Source organism: Rhincodon typus, chromosome 18, assembly GCF_021869965.1.
Source record: "Rhincodon typus isolate 14 chromosome 18, sRhiTyp1.1, whole genome shotgun sequence".
Taxonomy (NCBI): Eukaryota; Metazoa; Chordata; class Chondrichthyes; order Orectolobiformes; family Rhincodontidae; genus Rhincodon; species Rhincodon typus.
The window spans coordinates 21,413,245-21,430,332 of NC_063349.1; the positions used below are offsets into that span (position 1 = coordinate 21,413,245).

Here is a 17,088-nt window from a genome sequence, read left to right on the forward strand (position 1 = left end):
TCATCCAGCTCTGCACCTTATGTATGAATGGTCATTTTAGTTTGAAAAACCAACTAGTGAGGCTCCATCACAATCAGCTGTAAAGTCTCATAGAAACAGAGAAACTAGGAGCAGGAGTAGGCTATTTGTCCCTTTTGAGCCTGCTCCACTATTCAATATGACCATCGCTGATGCTCTATCTCAGTGCCATTTTCTCACATTTTCGCTGTGCCCTTTGATGCTTTTAAAATCTGTGTTCTTCTTGAATATATTTAGTGACTTAACCTCCACAGACTTCCATTGAGAGAATTACACAGATTCACTACCCTTTGAGTGAAGAAAGTTTTCCTCATCTCAATCTTGAAGTCCTAAATATTCTGAGATGGCATAGCCTGGTTCTAGACTCCCCAGCCAGGGAATCAGCCTCCTTCCATCTAGTCTGTCCAATCCTTTTCAAATTTCATATGTTTCAATTGAATCCCCTCTCATCCTTCTAAACCCTGGTGAAAACAGGGAAGGTTGAACCAATGTCTTCTCATAAGAAGTCCAGTCATCCCCTATATCAGTCCAATGAACATCTGCTGCACTTTGTCTATGGCAAGTATATCTTTTCTTATGTAGAGAAACCAAAACTGCATGTAATGCTCCAGATGCGGTTTCACCAAGGTCCTGTATAATTGCTGTAAGGGATCCCTACTTCTAACCTCAAATCTTCTTGCAATGAAGGCCAATATACAATTTGCCATCCTAATTGCTTGCAGCATGAGCCTACTTTCATTGACTGGCGTACAAGGACATTCAAATCAACACTTCCCAATGTGTCCCCATTTAGGAAATACCCTTCCTTTCTGTTTTTTTTTTCACACCAAAGAGCATAACTTAATATTTAGCCATGTTGTACTACATGTGCCAAGTATTTGCTCACTCACTCACTCAACTTGACTAAATCTTCTTGATGCCTCTTAGAATTTTTCTCATAACTCTAACTCATTCTGAATTTATAAATCTACCTCAAGCTGATACTCTTAGAAAGTATTGTTTCAACAGCTGCTTGAACAAGCAGTTATTGAACATTGCAGACAACTGGAGCCAATGGGTTCTTTATTCAGATGGAGCTCTAAGTGGCAAAAGAAGTGGATTAGCCTATGGACGAGTGACCAGTTATCAGTGACAGAGGCCTTTTGTGTGCCAATAACCATGTGATTTATTCTCAGATAACTGAATAGCTCGTGCTAGGAACAAGGTAGACAAAAGTGATCAAATCTCCACCAGCTCAGAAGCTGCCTTGCTGTTCTCTGCAGTCAAAACCCAATTTCGACTTCAAGAAAACGAGTTTATATTTCCTTCAGCAGTTATAGAGTCATACAGCATGGAAATAGACCCTTTAGTCCAACTAGTCCATGCCAATAATGTTTCCAAACTAAACTAGTCCCACATGCCTGTGTTTGGCTCATATTCCTCCAAATCTTTCCTATTCATGTACATAGCCAAATGTCTTTTAAATGTTCTAACCATATCTGCATCCACCATTTCCTCTGGTAGTTCATTCTACACACTAAACATTCTCTGTGTAAAAAAAAGTTGCCCCTCATGTCCTTTTTAAACTTTTCTCCTCTTAGTTTAAAAATAAGCCCCCTAGTTTTGAACTCCCCAACTTTAGGGAAAAGACTTTTGTTATTCACCTTATCTATGCCCATCATGATTTTATAAACATCTATAAGGTCACTCCTCAACCTCCTATGCTCCAGTGAACCAAGTTCCAGTCTATCCAGCCTATTTTTATAACTCAAACCTTCCATTCCCAGCAACATCCTGGTGAATTTTTTTCTGAACTTTCTCCAGTTTAATAATATCCTTCCTATAACAGGGCAATCCGTACTGCACACAGTATTCCAGAAGAGGAATGTCCAATGTCCTGGACTAATGTCCTGTATAACTTCAACATGATATCCCAAATTCTGTACTTAAAGGTCTGAGCAATGAAGGCAAGAGCGCTAAACACCTTCTTAACCACCGTGTCTACCTGTGATGTAAATTTCAAAAAATTAAGCACCTGAACCCCTAGGTCTCTCTGTTCTACAACTCTTGCAAAGGCCCTACCATTAATTGTATAAATCCTACCCTTGTTTGTTTTATCAAAAGTCAATATTTCACATTTATCCAAATTAAAATTCATCTGCCTCAGCCCACTGACCCAATTGATCAAGATCTCTTTGTAATCTTAGATACCCTTCTACACTGTCCACTGTGCCACCAATTTTTGTATCATCCACAAACTTACTAACCATGCCTCCTATATTCTCATCCAAATCATTTATATAAATGACAAATAACTGTGGACCCAGTACCGATCCCTGTAGAACACTGCTGGGCACAGGCCTCCAGTCTGAAAAACAACCATCCACCACCACGCTTTGTCTCCTACTCTAAAGCCAATGTTGTATCCAATCAGCAAGCTCACCCTGAATCCCACGTGATCTAACTTTACTAAATAGTCGACCACGCAGAACCTTATCAAGCGCTTGACTAAAGTTCAAGTAAACAACATCTACCACTCTGCCCTCATCAATCTTCTTGGTTGCTTAGTCAAAAAATTTAATCAAGTTTGTGAGACACGACTTCTCTCTCACAAAACCATGCTGACTGTCCCTAATCATTCCTTGCCTCTCTAGATGAACGTTAATCCTATCGTTCAGAATCACTTACAACAACTTATCCATCGCCGATGTCACACTCACAGGTTTATAGTTCCCAGGCTTCTCCTACGTGCTTTCTTAAATAAAGGCACTTACTCTGCTGTAATGTGAATTGTTTTCAAAACATCAGTATTTATTTCTCTGCATTCTCTAGCCTCCATTTCTTTCTCCACAGTAAATATTGATGCAAAATACTAATTTAATGTCTCCCCAGCTCCTGAGGTTCAACACAAAGACAACCTCATTGATTTTTCAGGGGCCCTACTGTCTCTCTAGTTGCTCTTTGCTCTTAAAACTTGTAGAATCTCTTTGGATTATCCTTAGTCTTATCTGTCAAGGCTATCTCATATCCCTCTTTGCCTTCCTGATTTCCCTCTTAAGAACACCCCTACACTTTTTATACTCTTCAAGAGATCCATTTGATCCCAGTTGTCTATATCTAATATATGATTCTTTTTTATTCTTAACTAGAACCTCAACATCTTGTTCCCTCATCTTAGTTGCCTTATCTTTCACTTTACCAGGAACATAATGCCTCTGAACTGCTATCACACTTTTGAAAGCTTCTCATTTATCAGTCATCCCTTTACCTGTGGACAGTCTACTCCATTACTATTTTAAAATGAATAGAATTATGATCTCTAGTCCCAAAGTGTTCCCCTACGAACACTTCAGTCACTTGCCCTGCCTTATTTCCTAAGAGAAGGTCAAGTTTTGCTCCCTTCTCTAGTAGAAATATTTACATATTGTTAAAGAAAATCTTGAACACATTTAACAAAATTCACACCATCCAAACATTTAACACTGTGGCAGTCCCAGTCAATGTTTGGAAAACTAAAATCCCCTTTTATTACAACTCTATTATTCTTACATATATCTGAAATCTCTCTACATATTTGCTCCTCAATTTCCCTCTGACTATTGGGGGATGCTACAGTACAATGCCAACAAAGTCATCTAATTTCAACCCATATATTTTCACTGGATGATCCCTTAGAAATATCCTCTTTAATTATAGTAGTTATGTTTTCCTTGATCAAAAACTTCCCTCCTCTCTTGTGTTCTTTTCTATCCTTCCTTTAGCATCTAAAACCTGGAACACTGAGCTGCCAGCCTTATCCTTCTCTTAGCCAAGTTCCTGTAATAGCCATGACATCCCAGTCCCATGTTCCTATACATGCCCTGAGTTCATCAGCCTCACTTGTAAAACCCCTTGCATTGAAATAAATGCAGTTTATTTCTTCAGTTACCTCATTCTCTGATGTGTTCTTGTCTGTTTTTTCTAATTAACTTGCTCTTTTCTGATTTGTCTTCCTCTTTTCACTGCTACTTAGGATCACACACACACAAACACTCTCTTTCTTTCTCTCTCTCTCTCTCTCTCTATAATAGTTTACAGGCTCCTGAAATAGAATAGCAAATCTCCCCACCAGGATATTGGTCCCTTTCCAGTTCAGGTGAAACTCATCCTTTTTGAACAGATCATTTTGACTGCAAAAGAGATTCCAATGATCGAAGAATCTGAATCCCGCCTCTTCAGCCACTGATTTATCTGCCCTATCCTTTTATTCCTTCCCTCATTAGAACTTGGTAGCAGGAGTAAAGCAGAGATTACTACTTTTGAAGTGTGGTTTTTTCAACCTTCTACTTAACCTCTTATATTCACTTTGCAAAGCCTTAACCCTTTCCCTAACTATGTTTTTTTATCAATGCGTACAACAACTTCCCTGTTTAAATTGATCGTAAGACTTTGAATGAATAAACCAGGGACGATCAGCCACCCTGTGCCTTTTGTAGTGGAGGTATTCAAAAAAGGAAAGAAAAAGAAACCTTCTGATTAGCAAGCACCAACTAAACAGGTCTTGTGAACAAAGACTACTGAACTGCTTTCAAGTTTCCATCCAACCACATGTTCTTTATTCCTGTCTATATTTGCCTATTTGTCTTTGTGTCACAGGAAGTTTATAAGGGGTTAGACTTTAATTAGTAGTATTATATGCCAACATTTTATAATGTTCAGCTGCAGTTAAAGACTAATTACTTGTAATAAATTGTAATTCTTGTTAAGCACAGTAAGCTGGTCTGTGCTTTCTATCACCCTAGATCTGGAAAATAGGCAATTTGGGTATTTTCTGTATTTTTAAAAATTGTTAACTTTTGTGATAACTTTGGGGATAGTGGCCCTTGATTTTCAGTGTGTTACCCTAGTCAGTCATAACACTTGGCTGAAGGGACAGAAGGTATAATAACCAAGTTTGCTGATGATGCAAAAACTGATAGGGAAGCAAATATTGGGGGAGGGATATAAAGGTTCTGCAAAGGAATATAAACAGGTGAAGTGAATGAACAATAATTTGGTACGTGAAGTATTATGTGGAAAGTGGTGAAGTTATTCTCTTTGAACAGTTTAGAAAAGAATAGTATTATTTAACTAAAGAGAGACTGCAGAATGCTGCAGTAGTATTTGGGTGTTCTAGTACATGAATCATCAAAGGTCAGCATGCAGCCCAAGCAAGTGAAGGCAAATAGAATGTTTGCCTTTATGGAAAAGGAAATGGAGTAAAAATAAAACAGGAGGTCTTGCTGCAATTGTATAATTTTTGATTCCTTATTTAAAGGCAGATAAACTTGCATTGAAGACACTGCAGAGAAGGTACTCAGGGTTGATTTTTTGAGATGAAAGAGTTGTCTTGTAAGAAAAAGTTGAGGTATTTGAGCCTATACTCATTGGAGTTTTAAAGATTGAGGTGATCTTTTGAAAGGGCTTGAGTGGATAAATGCTGTAAGGGTGTTTCACCTTGTGAGGAAATCCACATCTAGAGACACTATTTCAGAATAAGGGATCCCCAATTAAGAAGACAATAATGAGGAATACTTTTTCTCAGAGAATTGTTAGTTTTTGAAATTTTCAAACTCAAGATACCCAACTTGGGTATTTTTGTGTATTTTTAAACTATCTTTAACTTTTGTGACAATGGAGGCATGTTGAAGTGGCAGAAAACTGGAAGCTTGGTGTCATTTTTGTCACGGCCTCATCATCATTAGCTCTGGACCCTTCAACTTCAGAGCCACCACTCTTCAGACACCATCTCTGACCACTGGGCTCACCTCACAGACACTGCTGTCGATGCAGATGCCCTTCTGCTAACACCTTGCCACCTGTTCTGGACCCACTAACATCAGAGTCACCACTCTTCAAGCACCATCTCTTTGTCACTGGCCCCACCTTGCTGATGCCACCAATGTCGCCAGGTCCACACTCACCCCTCCGCTAATGAAATTTAAGAAGGAAGAGAAAATAAAGAAAAAGAAAAAGCAAGCAGATGTTAAAAGGAGCGGACAAACCCCTGCCTCAGGAGCCGTAATGCTGCCTACTCCACCACCACCATCTTCCATCATTAGTGATGAAATGTTGTTCTGTGCACATATTCAACAGTGTGCTTGACCTGGATTCCATGGTCATTGTTAGACGCAAGCTTACAGAAACTAGCACAAAACTGATAACTTTAGACTCCTCTGTGTTTCAATCCAATTTACCAACTACCTCTGATAAACCTGACTGCTATTGCTGAGCCTCTGTTTGTATTTTGCTGGGCAGTAAAGACCAAGACCATGGGATCATCTTCTGTCTGGGGCTGAGCAGATGTCTGCTTTTTGTTTGTCCTCAGAGTAGCAGAGACCTGGAGCATTTCTTCCTTTAGCAGCTGCAGAGATGTTTCGGTATTATGCTTACTAGACTGTGCTCTTGAGTCTAATCTAGGCAGAGTATCCAATGAGCTGATGGAGGGTGCAAGTCAAAACCTTGCTGTTGCATTCTCAGAAAGTTGTTGCTTCCTCCTCAGAGGTGTGGGTTGAGCTCACTGTGGACGGACTGACCTCTTTCTCATCATAGGCTGTTGGGTCCCTTTAGTACTTGCATAAAGTAAGAGAGGGAATTAGTTGTAAAAAAAAGGGTTAAAGCTTGCGAGGATAAGAATGAGATTCACTGGTTTTAATGGGAATGTAACACAATACGATGAAGCTCAATCAGTTGTTTAGACGTGGAGGTATTGGCGTCCCCATAAGTGGTCACTGTATTCCCCAACTAACTCCAGCATTTTCTTTCTTCATACAGGTAAGGAGCCTAATGTCCACCACCCCACCACCAGTCTCAGTCCTGTTGGCCGGGTTGTGAAAGACTTTTTTTCCTGCAATGTGACAAACGGAGGGATTGAGTATGATGGAAAAGGACAAGAGAGGCATTAGTAGTGATGCAGGGCTAGGCGGGCTAGTAAAAGTGTCCCCAGTGAATGAGTATGATGCACAGAGGGCACAAAGGGTAAGCAATTTGAAAGGATGAGGTGAACAAGATCCATTGAGGTGACATGTTGCATTCAATTGTAAGAGTTACTGTCCATGAGTTTTGGTGAGAGGTGATGCAGTAACAGAGTTAGATTGAATAGTGGAGGTCCTGAGAGTGTGAGGAAGCAGAGAGAAAATAGAGGCACTTTGCCTTGGAAAGAGCAGAATATCATGAAGCTTCTTTTAACAGTTCTGGGTGTTTCTTTTTACATGGAACACCACATTGACCAAGGTCACTATCTCTGTCCAGGCTGGCAATTGGTGGTGTGGCCTTCTGTTGCAATCTGGGGAAAAGAACATTCCCCTTCTGTCAACCACCCATCCATCAGGACCTCCAGGCCTCTGTCAAAGAAATAGGCTGCCACATTCCCTTTCTGCACCATTTGTTGAGTTCAGACAGTGAAGACCACTGTGAAAGGGACAGTTCCTGGCTTTCAATGTCTGATATGCTGTGGAGTTGGGTTTTAAATATTCAGCCAGCATCTTAAATATTGGGAAGTCCCAGCAGTGGTGAACACTTCCACTACTCTTTCTGCATGATTGCATGAGCTCGGTGCTAAAGAGACCAACTGCAAATTCAATAGGTTAACAGCAGAAATTTACTTGAGAAAAGTCAACATGAGCCATGGTGGACCACCTACCATGAATCTTCTCAAAAATGACACTTTGCCGAAAACAGAAAGATTCAGCCCCTTACTTCTAATCTAGATCAAACAAAAAAGTTGCACAATTACTAGCCTCTGATTTTTTTGAATCCATCTGCCAGTTGAGGAGCCTGCAAAAGTGCAAGTACAGGACACCTCACAGGAAGTGTCCATGGAAACCACACCACCTTTTAAAGGCAAGAGCTGCCATATTTCAATAAGTAAACATAGTTTAAATTTTTTTTAAATTTTAAGTTTTTTTTCTGAAGAAGGGTCTAGGCCCGAAATGTCAGCCTTCCTGCTCCTCTGATGCTGCTTGGCCTGCTGTGTTCATCCAGCTCTACACCTTGTTATCTATAGTTTAAATGTCTATAGTTTCTTTTAAAGACTATGAAAAGAAGTTAAGTGAGTAAGGCAGTAAAGAGGGGATAGGGTGGCAAGTGAGTTGGTAATCAGTAGATGGCATAGTGGTTGGGCAAGTAGGTAGGGTGATGGGTACGTAAGGGCATAGGGTGTGTGAAAGTCATTTTCATGTGTGTCTGATTTACTTGCTTACTTAATAATAATGAGACATAGTTTACCATGAGACATGGTTTATTATTGTAGTCTAATACAAGATATGAACATGCAATTCCATGAAGCCCATCTTTCCCTCTATTTTCTGAGTCACCTTACAGTTCTTAGAGTACTATATTCTCATACCAGTTTAAAATCTCCATTGAAAGCACAAGATGATAAAGAAGTTTATACTTCTTGTTTATACTCTGTGGCTGAACTGAGGTTCAGGCTGTTCTTTTCACTCCCAAGGTTCCTGCTTCTTGTGGTGGCATTGCCTCAGAGTGTCAGCCCCTTTAAAAACAGTTCTACGGGTCATCCTCACTTACAGTGGCTTCCTGTCATTTACTGTGTCAGATGGTAACCAAAATGCAGATTCCTCCTATGTAGTTACCGCAGTTTGATATAGTAATGTAATTAATTAACATAATTAATAAATGTAATTAATATCATTAAGTTACTCCACACGAATGAGTTTCTGTCCCAGGAAGGGTGTTACAAAAGCCAGTATTGGATATTGTGATTTCCTAATTGATTGAGCTGACCCTGCGAGCCGGGCTGTCTCAAAAGCTGGTCTACCAAAACTCCAATCTACTTGCAGCATTGCCTCATCAACACCTATTCAATATAGTCAATCAAGGTGAATGGTTTTCATATCTGTCTGGCCTGATCCAATTTGACAGTGAATTCTGCAAGCTTCCTGGCTTACTATCTTGGTTCCCTAGCCAGCATGCTATTTAGTTGGCCAATTTTGCTTTCAGTGTCCCTAAAGAGCTGCTATTTATTTAAAAGTGACATTCCACTACTTGCAGAAAGTAAGTGCATAAGGAAGAAAGTGGGTGGCTGTTGCGGTGAGGCAGTAGGTAAGGGGAGTTGAACAGCAAATGAGTATGTGAAGACGCTAGGTTAGGTTGAAGAGTGCTTGGGTGGTGAGGCATTTTCATGGTGTCTGGAAGAGTCAGAGGGTCGGGGATGGTTTTTTGGTGTGTGGGGCAGATGACAGGAAGAACTGGATGACTGATGGAGTTGAGTCAGACCTGGAAGGGTGGTGGTTGTCAGGTCAGGTGGTGGAAGTATAGCTCAGAGTTGGAGAACTTTTCAGAGGGTTCCTGACAAAGTGTAATTGCCCATCAGAAGTTTAAACTTCCTGGGCAGTTTCGAAAAAGACAGTCCATTAGGATCTCAACTTTGGGGTATGTCCAGTCTCTGACTGTCTGGAGACCAAATGATCTGGATTATTGTTTATCCACTATTCCTGATCTTCACTATTTTGTCTTTCAATATGTATCCAAATTTAATGCAGATTTTTTGACTTTGAAAAAAATGGGCTGAATTTTACCAAAAATTGGCTAACTGTTAATTTCAAGGCATTTAACAGTGGGTTTTTCTCTGAGTTTTTGTGATTTTTCTCAGGCAATTCCCAATGCTGACCCCATTATGTATACATGATATCTCTGTGGTGCCACTCTCGTGCCAGCTTACATTTATTAATAGATAATGACCATGGTGCCATATTTAAAGCCTAGATATGCTGCAGATGAATCATTGCCAGCCACATATACAGCTTCGTTGTACATGTAGTGGGAGAGAAACAGAAAAAGTAAAACTTCAGAGGGCACATGGGTAAAACTCATTGGAACATTCAAAAATGCATTCTTAGTCATCATTACCTGTCTGATTGACTGTCATTGCAACTACAGCTACAAGAATTAAACCTTACAGGCTTCCCATCCTTATCCTCATAACATATTAGAATTTCCCCTGACTGATCATTGCAGACAACCACAACAAGTTGTTTGGTCTTTTACCTGCACTAAAAGGCAAGGCAAGACTGAAGTATGGTGAGCCTGTAAGTTCTGAATGAGGTGGCAAGGTGCAAACAGGCAACACAAGACAAGGCAGAGAGACTGTGAGCATCCAAATAGACAGAAAATGTGTAAGCACTAAGAAAGCAAACCAAGAGCCCTGAATTGTGGCAGAATGGTAACGTCATTAGACATGTAAACCAGAGGTCCAGGCTTGTGTTCTCTGTCTGTCATGTGTTTTCTCTGCCTGTCATGTGTTTGATGTAGATAGTGTACAGGCAGCTATACTTTCACTTTAAAAGAGTAGAGGCCTGAGATGCATCCTGCTCCAATCAATGAGATTGGGTGCCTGTCCCTGCCCACAACCAGCCTGCCAGCAGCATTGTAATGCAAGGTGTTGGTGTGCTCCAAAGTGCAGTATTGAAGTGGAAAATGTATTTTAGATGAGTAAAAGAAATATGATGATGTGGTGTCTGGTGTGAGCCCAATGCTAACCTCCATGGCTGGGGCAGTGCAGCCATTACTGCCCATGGAGCGTGCCCTGAGATGTTGGTACTGCTGGCAAGATGGAAGCCCAGAGGAGGAAGTGGCAAGCTGGAGCTGCCAGGTGCACACTCTGACTTAGATGTCAGGAACTGCTGACATCTAGTTTCTGTCTATTTTGTGAGAGAATAATAGCATATAAATTAAGTGAAAAGAGGTAATAAGGAGGTGTTTATGCATGAAAATGGGCCTCTCACCACTCACTAGTGAAATTCTCTTCTCACCTTTCAAACCTTGGGGCCAAAATCAAATGTTACTTCTCAATGACAAGAATCTTTTCTTTCCCCAATCCCATATTTTTCCTGCACTACAGTTCTGAGGAATGAGGAAGGGTCACCGGACCCGAAACGTTAACTCTGATTTCTTCTTCACAGATGCTGCCAGACCTGCTGAGCTTTTCCAGAAACTTTGTTTTTGTTCCATATTTTTCCTAACTGACTCACCATTGCTAAAATCATTCAAAAGCTGGAAATTCAGCCATATCAATTTGTCATCATCTGTGAGAAGTACTTAGACTAAGAATGACTTCAAACCATTTTTTAAAAAATTCAGATAAAAAGCAACATTTTTGACTGATCTGAAAAACATTTTTTAAGTTTAACTGAGATGACTATCCATCCTCGGGGAGGCGATGGCCTAGTGGTATTATCGCTGGACTGTTAATCCAGAGACCTAGATAATGTCCTGGGGACCTGGGTTCAAATCATGGCAAAGGGTGGAAGTTGAATTCAATAAATATCTGGAATTAAGAGTTTAATGATGACCATGAACCCATTGCCAATTGTTGGGAAAAATCCATCTGGTTCACTAATGCCCTCTAGGGAAAGAAACTGTCATCCTTACCTGGTCTGGCCTACATGTGACTCCAGACCCACAGCAATGTGGTTGACGCTTAACGGCCCTCTGGGCAATTAGGGATGGGCAATAAATACTTGGTAGCCAGCAATGCCCTCATCCCATGAATGAATAAAGAAAAAAAATACTAATGCATCTCAGTACCTTAGCAATATTAGGGAATGTCTATTTGTCAGCATCTGCTTTTAATTGAGTGCAAGAACTATTTGTCACTCCTATTGATCAGGATGGAGTAGCAATTTTTATAAAGATTTGGCTTTTTGATTATATATTTTTTTAAATTCAGGTTTGAGTGAACAGTATGTACAATCTCTGCGGAAGTGCCAATAATAAAAACAGAATTCGTGGAGAAGCTCAGCAGGTCTTGCAGCATCTGCAGAGAGATAAACAGAGTTAACATTTCAAGTCCATTATCAGTCATATCACATTCAAAACACTGGCACAGATTTTCTGTTGGCCATTCTGTCATTATACCAGTGTAGTTAGGAGTTGCATATGGGGACTTTTAGGAATCTCCATCCCAGTACACTTCAAAAGGAAGTCTCCAGGAAACTGAATTTTCTGCTGGGCAATTCCAATACACCTGGAGCCTTCCGATGGTCTCCATTTAAATCAGAGACTTCAGATGATTCTGATGAAATTAAGTAAAATAGTTATTCATGAAAGTTAGACATAGTCTAACTCCTGAGTAACTATTAAACAGACTTAATTACCTGACAAACCCAAAACTACTCATCCTCAGACCCCTTACAACCCCCTGAACCAACCATCAGGACTTGACACCCACCCTCCTGCCCATTCTTCACTTCATCTGCCCAACCCAAACACCAACCAGCCCAGGACCTACATCCCCTACATTCTGCCACCCACCAGATCTGACCCTAACCCCTTGCCCTGCCAGACATGACCCAACTACCCTGCCAACCCTGACTGACCTCCCCCTTAGGCTGGAATGCACCTGATACCCTTGTTACCTCCTGCCATTGGATCTGACTCCTCATGCACTCCCAATCGGACCTGATTTCTCACACCCACCCTAATATATTGCACCACTTATCTTGCCATCTCGCACCCTTACGCTCACGTTGCACTCTACCCTTAGCCTTATTTGCACACCACCTACCCAACACCCTAGCAACCCTGTGCCCTACTCTACCTACCCAGTTGGTACCAAATTTACCTGGCCCAACCCAAGCCACACTACTAATCTAGAACATGACTCTACACATCTGACATCCTGCACCTGGCATTCTACACCCTCTCCAGCTATCACCCTTCCTAGCTAGCATCCTATTTACCTGGTATCTTGACATCCTACCCTTCAGCTGACACTTTTACCCTGTTCTTAGCAGGCACTGTAACATCACATTATAATTTTGTACTTATTGTTTGACAGCAGGGTTCAAAGTGGCTATCTGCAGCTTTAACTGTCAGAATTCAACAGTTTACTGCTGTGAAAAGGGTTTGTAGTCTGTCTTTCTCTGATAGCTCTGTGCTTTGAAAGAACTGTCAAAATTGGAGTGTGGCGCTGCATTTATGAGGGAGCCCCAAGTGGAATTGTCTCTCATATAGCTGGAGCTCCCTTCTTTCAAAAAATGAAGGGTCAGACGGTAATCTGCATGAGATTGCTATTCCTCAGAAAATCTGGCCCACTAACTTTCTATTTTTCTCTCCACAGCTGCTGCCTGACCTTCTGAGTTTTCCCAGCACTTTCTATGTTGGATTTTCAGCATCTCCAGAACTTTATTAAAGAACTGTAGATGCAAGGGATCTGAACCAAACAAACACAGAAACAGCTGGTCTAGGCCCGAAACGTCAGCCTTCCTGCTCCTATGATGCTGCTTGGCCTGCTGTGTTCATCCAGCTCTACACCTTGTTGTCACAGCTGGAGAAACTCAGGTCTGGCAGCATCTGTGGACAGAAAACAGAATTAACATTTTTCAGTGCAGTGACCCTTATTCAGAAGTTCTTTGAAGTACTTTACTGTATTTTTATCCTAATGAACCATCATTAGGCACTATCATTGATGATAATATACTTGATTTTCTGATCATTATTTGCATAAAAGTCAGAAATACATTTTATTTTCATCTATCTTTTTCTTTTGTATTAATAGTGTGTTTTGGTTGTTTGTTTTTGCCTTACTCTTACAGGAATTCATATAAAGAGCATGATGAAAAACAGCTCACTCCATCAGTGGATTGCTGCAAGGAAAGTGATAAATGGACCATGTCTCCTTCAAAGGGACTTCTTTCAGCAACATCATTAGGTAACTTAAAAAATGTAATTCAAATTTAGTTTTTAATATAACCAATGCTGATAATTAACTAGAATTGTTGGATGAAACAAATACCAAATAAAATTTTAAGATTCAGGGACAGTTCTGGTTCTTTTCCAAAGGTGCACCTGTTGATGTCTAGACAGAATATTCCATAAACAGATTTAATCTGTTATGAACATATACCTAAGTTTTTGTTTACATCAAGTACGTTGGCATTCTACACTTCCCAGCCACCCTATAATCAAGTTCTGTATGACTTATTGTGGAATGTGTGGTAAGCTTACTAATTCTCCCTTCATTTGTTTATATGGAGAATAAAGTTCATTGGGATTCCAGGAATGGTATAAACTACAGTTCTGATGTGAACAATGAGCAAGCTTGTAGATATAGTATTTGCTAAGTATTACTGATCTTTCATGGCAAAATATTTATTATGTACCATCTTATCCAGAATGTTCCAGATATTCTGATTCTATTGGTATTCTTCTTCAAAATACCTACTTAACTGTCGGCGACTTTTCCAGCCAAGATACTGAGTTTGGCCTTTTCCAAACATGTCCAGAGATAAACAACAAAAAATCCACACAGTGCAAGAGTAGCTTTACATAGCTAGATACACCTTTTTTTTCTGACACTTGATGCTACATTTCAGTAGTTAAAGGTCCTAATGACACTCACAGTGATTGAGATGTGTATATGGTATATGAGTGGAGAGGATGGCAGGAAAGTGGGTGAGTAGGTCGAGGTGACAGACCCAGTAGAGTAGGTCGGGACAGGAAGTGCCAGGTATGATGTCAGTTTGAGTTTTACAGGAGATAAAGTAGGTTTTTCAACCTCCAACTTTTTCATATAACTATTAAGCTTAAATGAGTTGGAACCTTCTAATTTCACTGACTTTAATGAACTCATTCAGTAGGTTCCAGATGTAGGAGAATTGCCCATTAGAATATTAAATTTCCCGAAATTATCAAATTCAATATTGATTCATGAAGGCTGCAGAGTCCCCAAGCAGAAAATGAGACGTGGTTCTTCAGCTTGTGCTGACCCTTGCTGAAGAGAGTAGCAAACTCAAGACTAAAACGTTGGCCAGGGACCATGATGGTGTTTTGAAGTGGCAGGCAGTTGAAAACTCAGCGTCATTTTTGCAGACAGAATGGAGGTGTTCCACAAAGCATTCGCTCAGTCTACATTCACCTCAACAATTTACCTGGAATTCACTCAATCTAGTCTATTGTATTCACTGCTCACAACGTGACCTTCTCTACATTGGGAGATAAAACACAGACAGTCTTAGAACTTGAACACCTTCTTCTGTATCCTTTACCCGCCACCACACCTGTCATGACGTGGGCTGTTTTCAGGACAGCCAACCCATTTTCACTAACTTATGGTCCTCATTATCAGCTTTACTATCTTGCTGGTAAACTATTATTCATCCCTATGTTTTTTGAACTATTGTTCTCTCTCCCTGAACTGCATATCCGTCTTTCCACTCATTCCTCTTCTACTCCTCCATCTGTGTCTTCAGCATATATAACAACTTTTTCTTGGTGCTATCACTTCTGAAGAATGGTCACTGGACTTGAAACAATCATTCGGCTTTCTCTCCACAGATGCTCCCAAATCTGCTGAGTTTCTCCAGCAGATTCTTTTTTTGTATGTGTACAAATCTGGCTGAAACAGTCCTTTCTCCAAAATGCCAGAAAGTTTCAAGCATCTGAGAAACTATACACAATTTTTTAATTCATTCATGGGATGTAGGCATATTGCCAATCTTGGTTGCCCTTGGGAAGGTGACAGTGAGCGGTCTTCTTGAACTGCTACTTTCTGTTTGCTGTCAGCAGGTCAACACTGCCACTAGGGAGTTCCAGGATTCTGACCCAGAGACAGTGAAGGAACGGCAATATATTTTCAAGTCAGGATGGTGAATGTCTTGGAGGGGAACTTGCAGGCTTTGTTCTGGATGATGTCAAGTTTCTTGAGTGTTATTGGAGCTATACCTGTCTAAGAAAGTGAAGGTTATTCCATCACACTCCTAAATTGCATTTTGTAGATTGTGGACAGGCATTGGGAAGTCAGGACGTGAATTTTGTGCCAGGTCTAATTCCAATCAGCTGAGGATTTACCTATTGTTTCCAGTTTTGCTAGGGCTCCTTGATGTCAAAGACAGTTCATTTCTCACTTCACCTTGACATCAAGGCAATATAAGCCACTGTTTTAGGAGAAGAGAGAAAGGGGGCAAATATTAGAACTAAAATAAAAAGGAAAAAAAAATAAAGTGTTGAATTAGAAGTGAAGAAGAGTTTAATGTTTGTTGGTTCTAGTATTATCAATAAAAACTAAGACTGGATTTTTGCAACAAAAGAGACCACCTTCCATTTTCGCAGGGGGGGGCGTGAATGGAATCAGGTTACGATTTGTGCATGCTCATTTTACAGAGGCAGCTACCATAGAAATCAACAACTGTCTCCATTCCTGTGCAATTTTGATAACCTGTGAGTGTAAAATCTGAAATTAATAATCTGCAGGTTAGGCCTGGCAGCATCAGGTCTAAGTTTTGTGGATATATTTGCCGAACTAGGATAACCTTTTGGAGAGGTAAGATACCCTTGTTGATAAAGTCCCAGGAAACCAGGTCAGATGTCCTTTGGAGGATGAGTTGTCCTTTGAGATTTCTAGAAGTAGGCATGGATGTGATGATTTGATTGATCTACAGTTTTTGAAGTGGGTCCATGAATGCCATTGTTTATTGTTATAAGGGATTCTGTACTTGAATGAAACATTTGTTGTTATAAAGCATTATTAGCGGAAGAAATGTTGAGTTATTTTTTACGAATGAAGGTATTATTTTTCAGTATAAAGAAGTCTGGAATAGACACTTACCACTATATTTTATTTCATCTCTGCAAAGGTCTTGATGTATGTTCATGGTGGATACTTGATGAGTTGGCATGATAGGTGCAAAGGCAAAAAGAGTGATCAGTGGAGGAGTATCAGTTGGTGTACCCTGCAGCTAAGTTGGCATGTGGCCTATAAAAGGTCATGGGTGTCAAGGGGTTTTTTGAAACTCAGTAGAGTGCCAGAGCACAGAGGCAGGCCTTCCACCAAGATTGCCTCAGTATTAGAGATAACAAGGTGTAGAGCTGGATGAACACAGCAGGCCAAGCAGCATCAGAGGAGCAGGAAGGCTGACGTTTCGGCCCTAGACCCTTCTTCAGAAATGGGGGAGGGGACGGGGGTTCTGAAATAAATAGGGAGAGGTGGATAAAAGATGGATAGAGGAGAAGATAGGTGGAGAGGAGACAGACAGGTCAAAGAGGCGGGGATGGAGCCAGTAAAGGTGAGTGTAGGTGGGGAGGTAGGGAGGAGATAGGTCAGTCCAGGGAGGA

At 40.6% G+C, this 17,088-nt stretch overlaps 1 protein-coding gene across 1 annotated transcript in view; it reads left to right on the plus strand.

Annotated features, from left to right (window-relative positions):
• LOC109920177 (voltage-dependent L-type calcium channel subunit alpha-1C-like) overlaps positions 1-17,088 on the plus strand; it is a 656,132-nt gene that overhangs the window by 599,741 nt on the left and 39,303 nt on the right. The window contains exon 46 of the mRNA XM_048607862.1: positions 13,572-13,687. Within this exon, the coding sequence (XP_048463819.1) occupies positions 13,572-13,687 (116 nt within the window). The remainder of the gene's footprint in view (positions 1-13,571; positions 13,688-17,088) is intronic.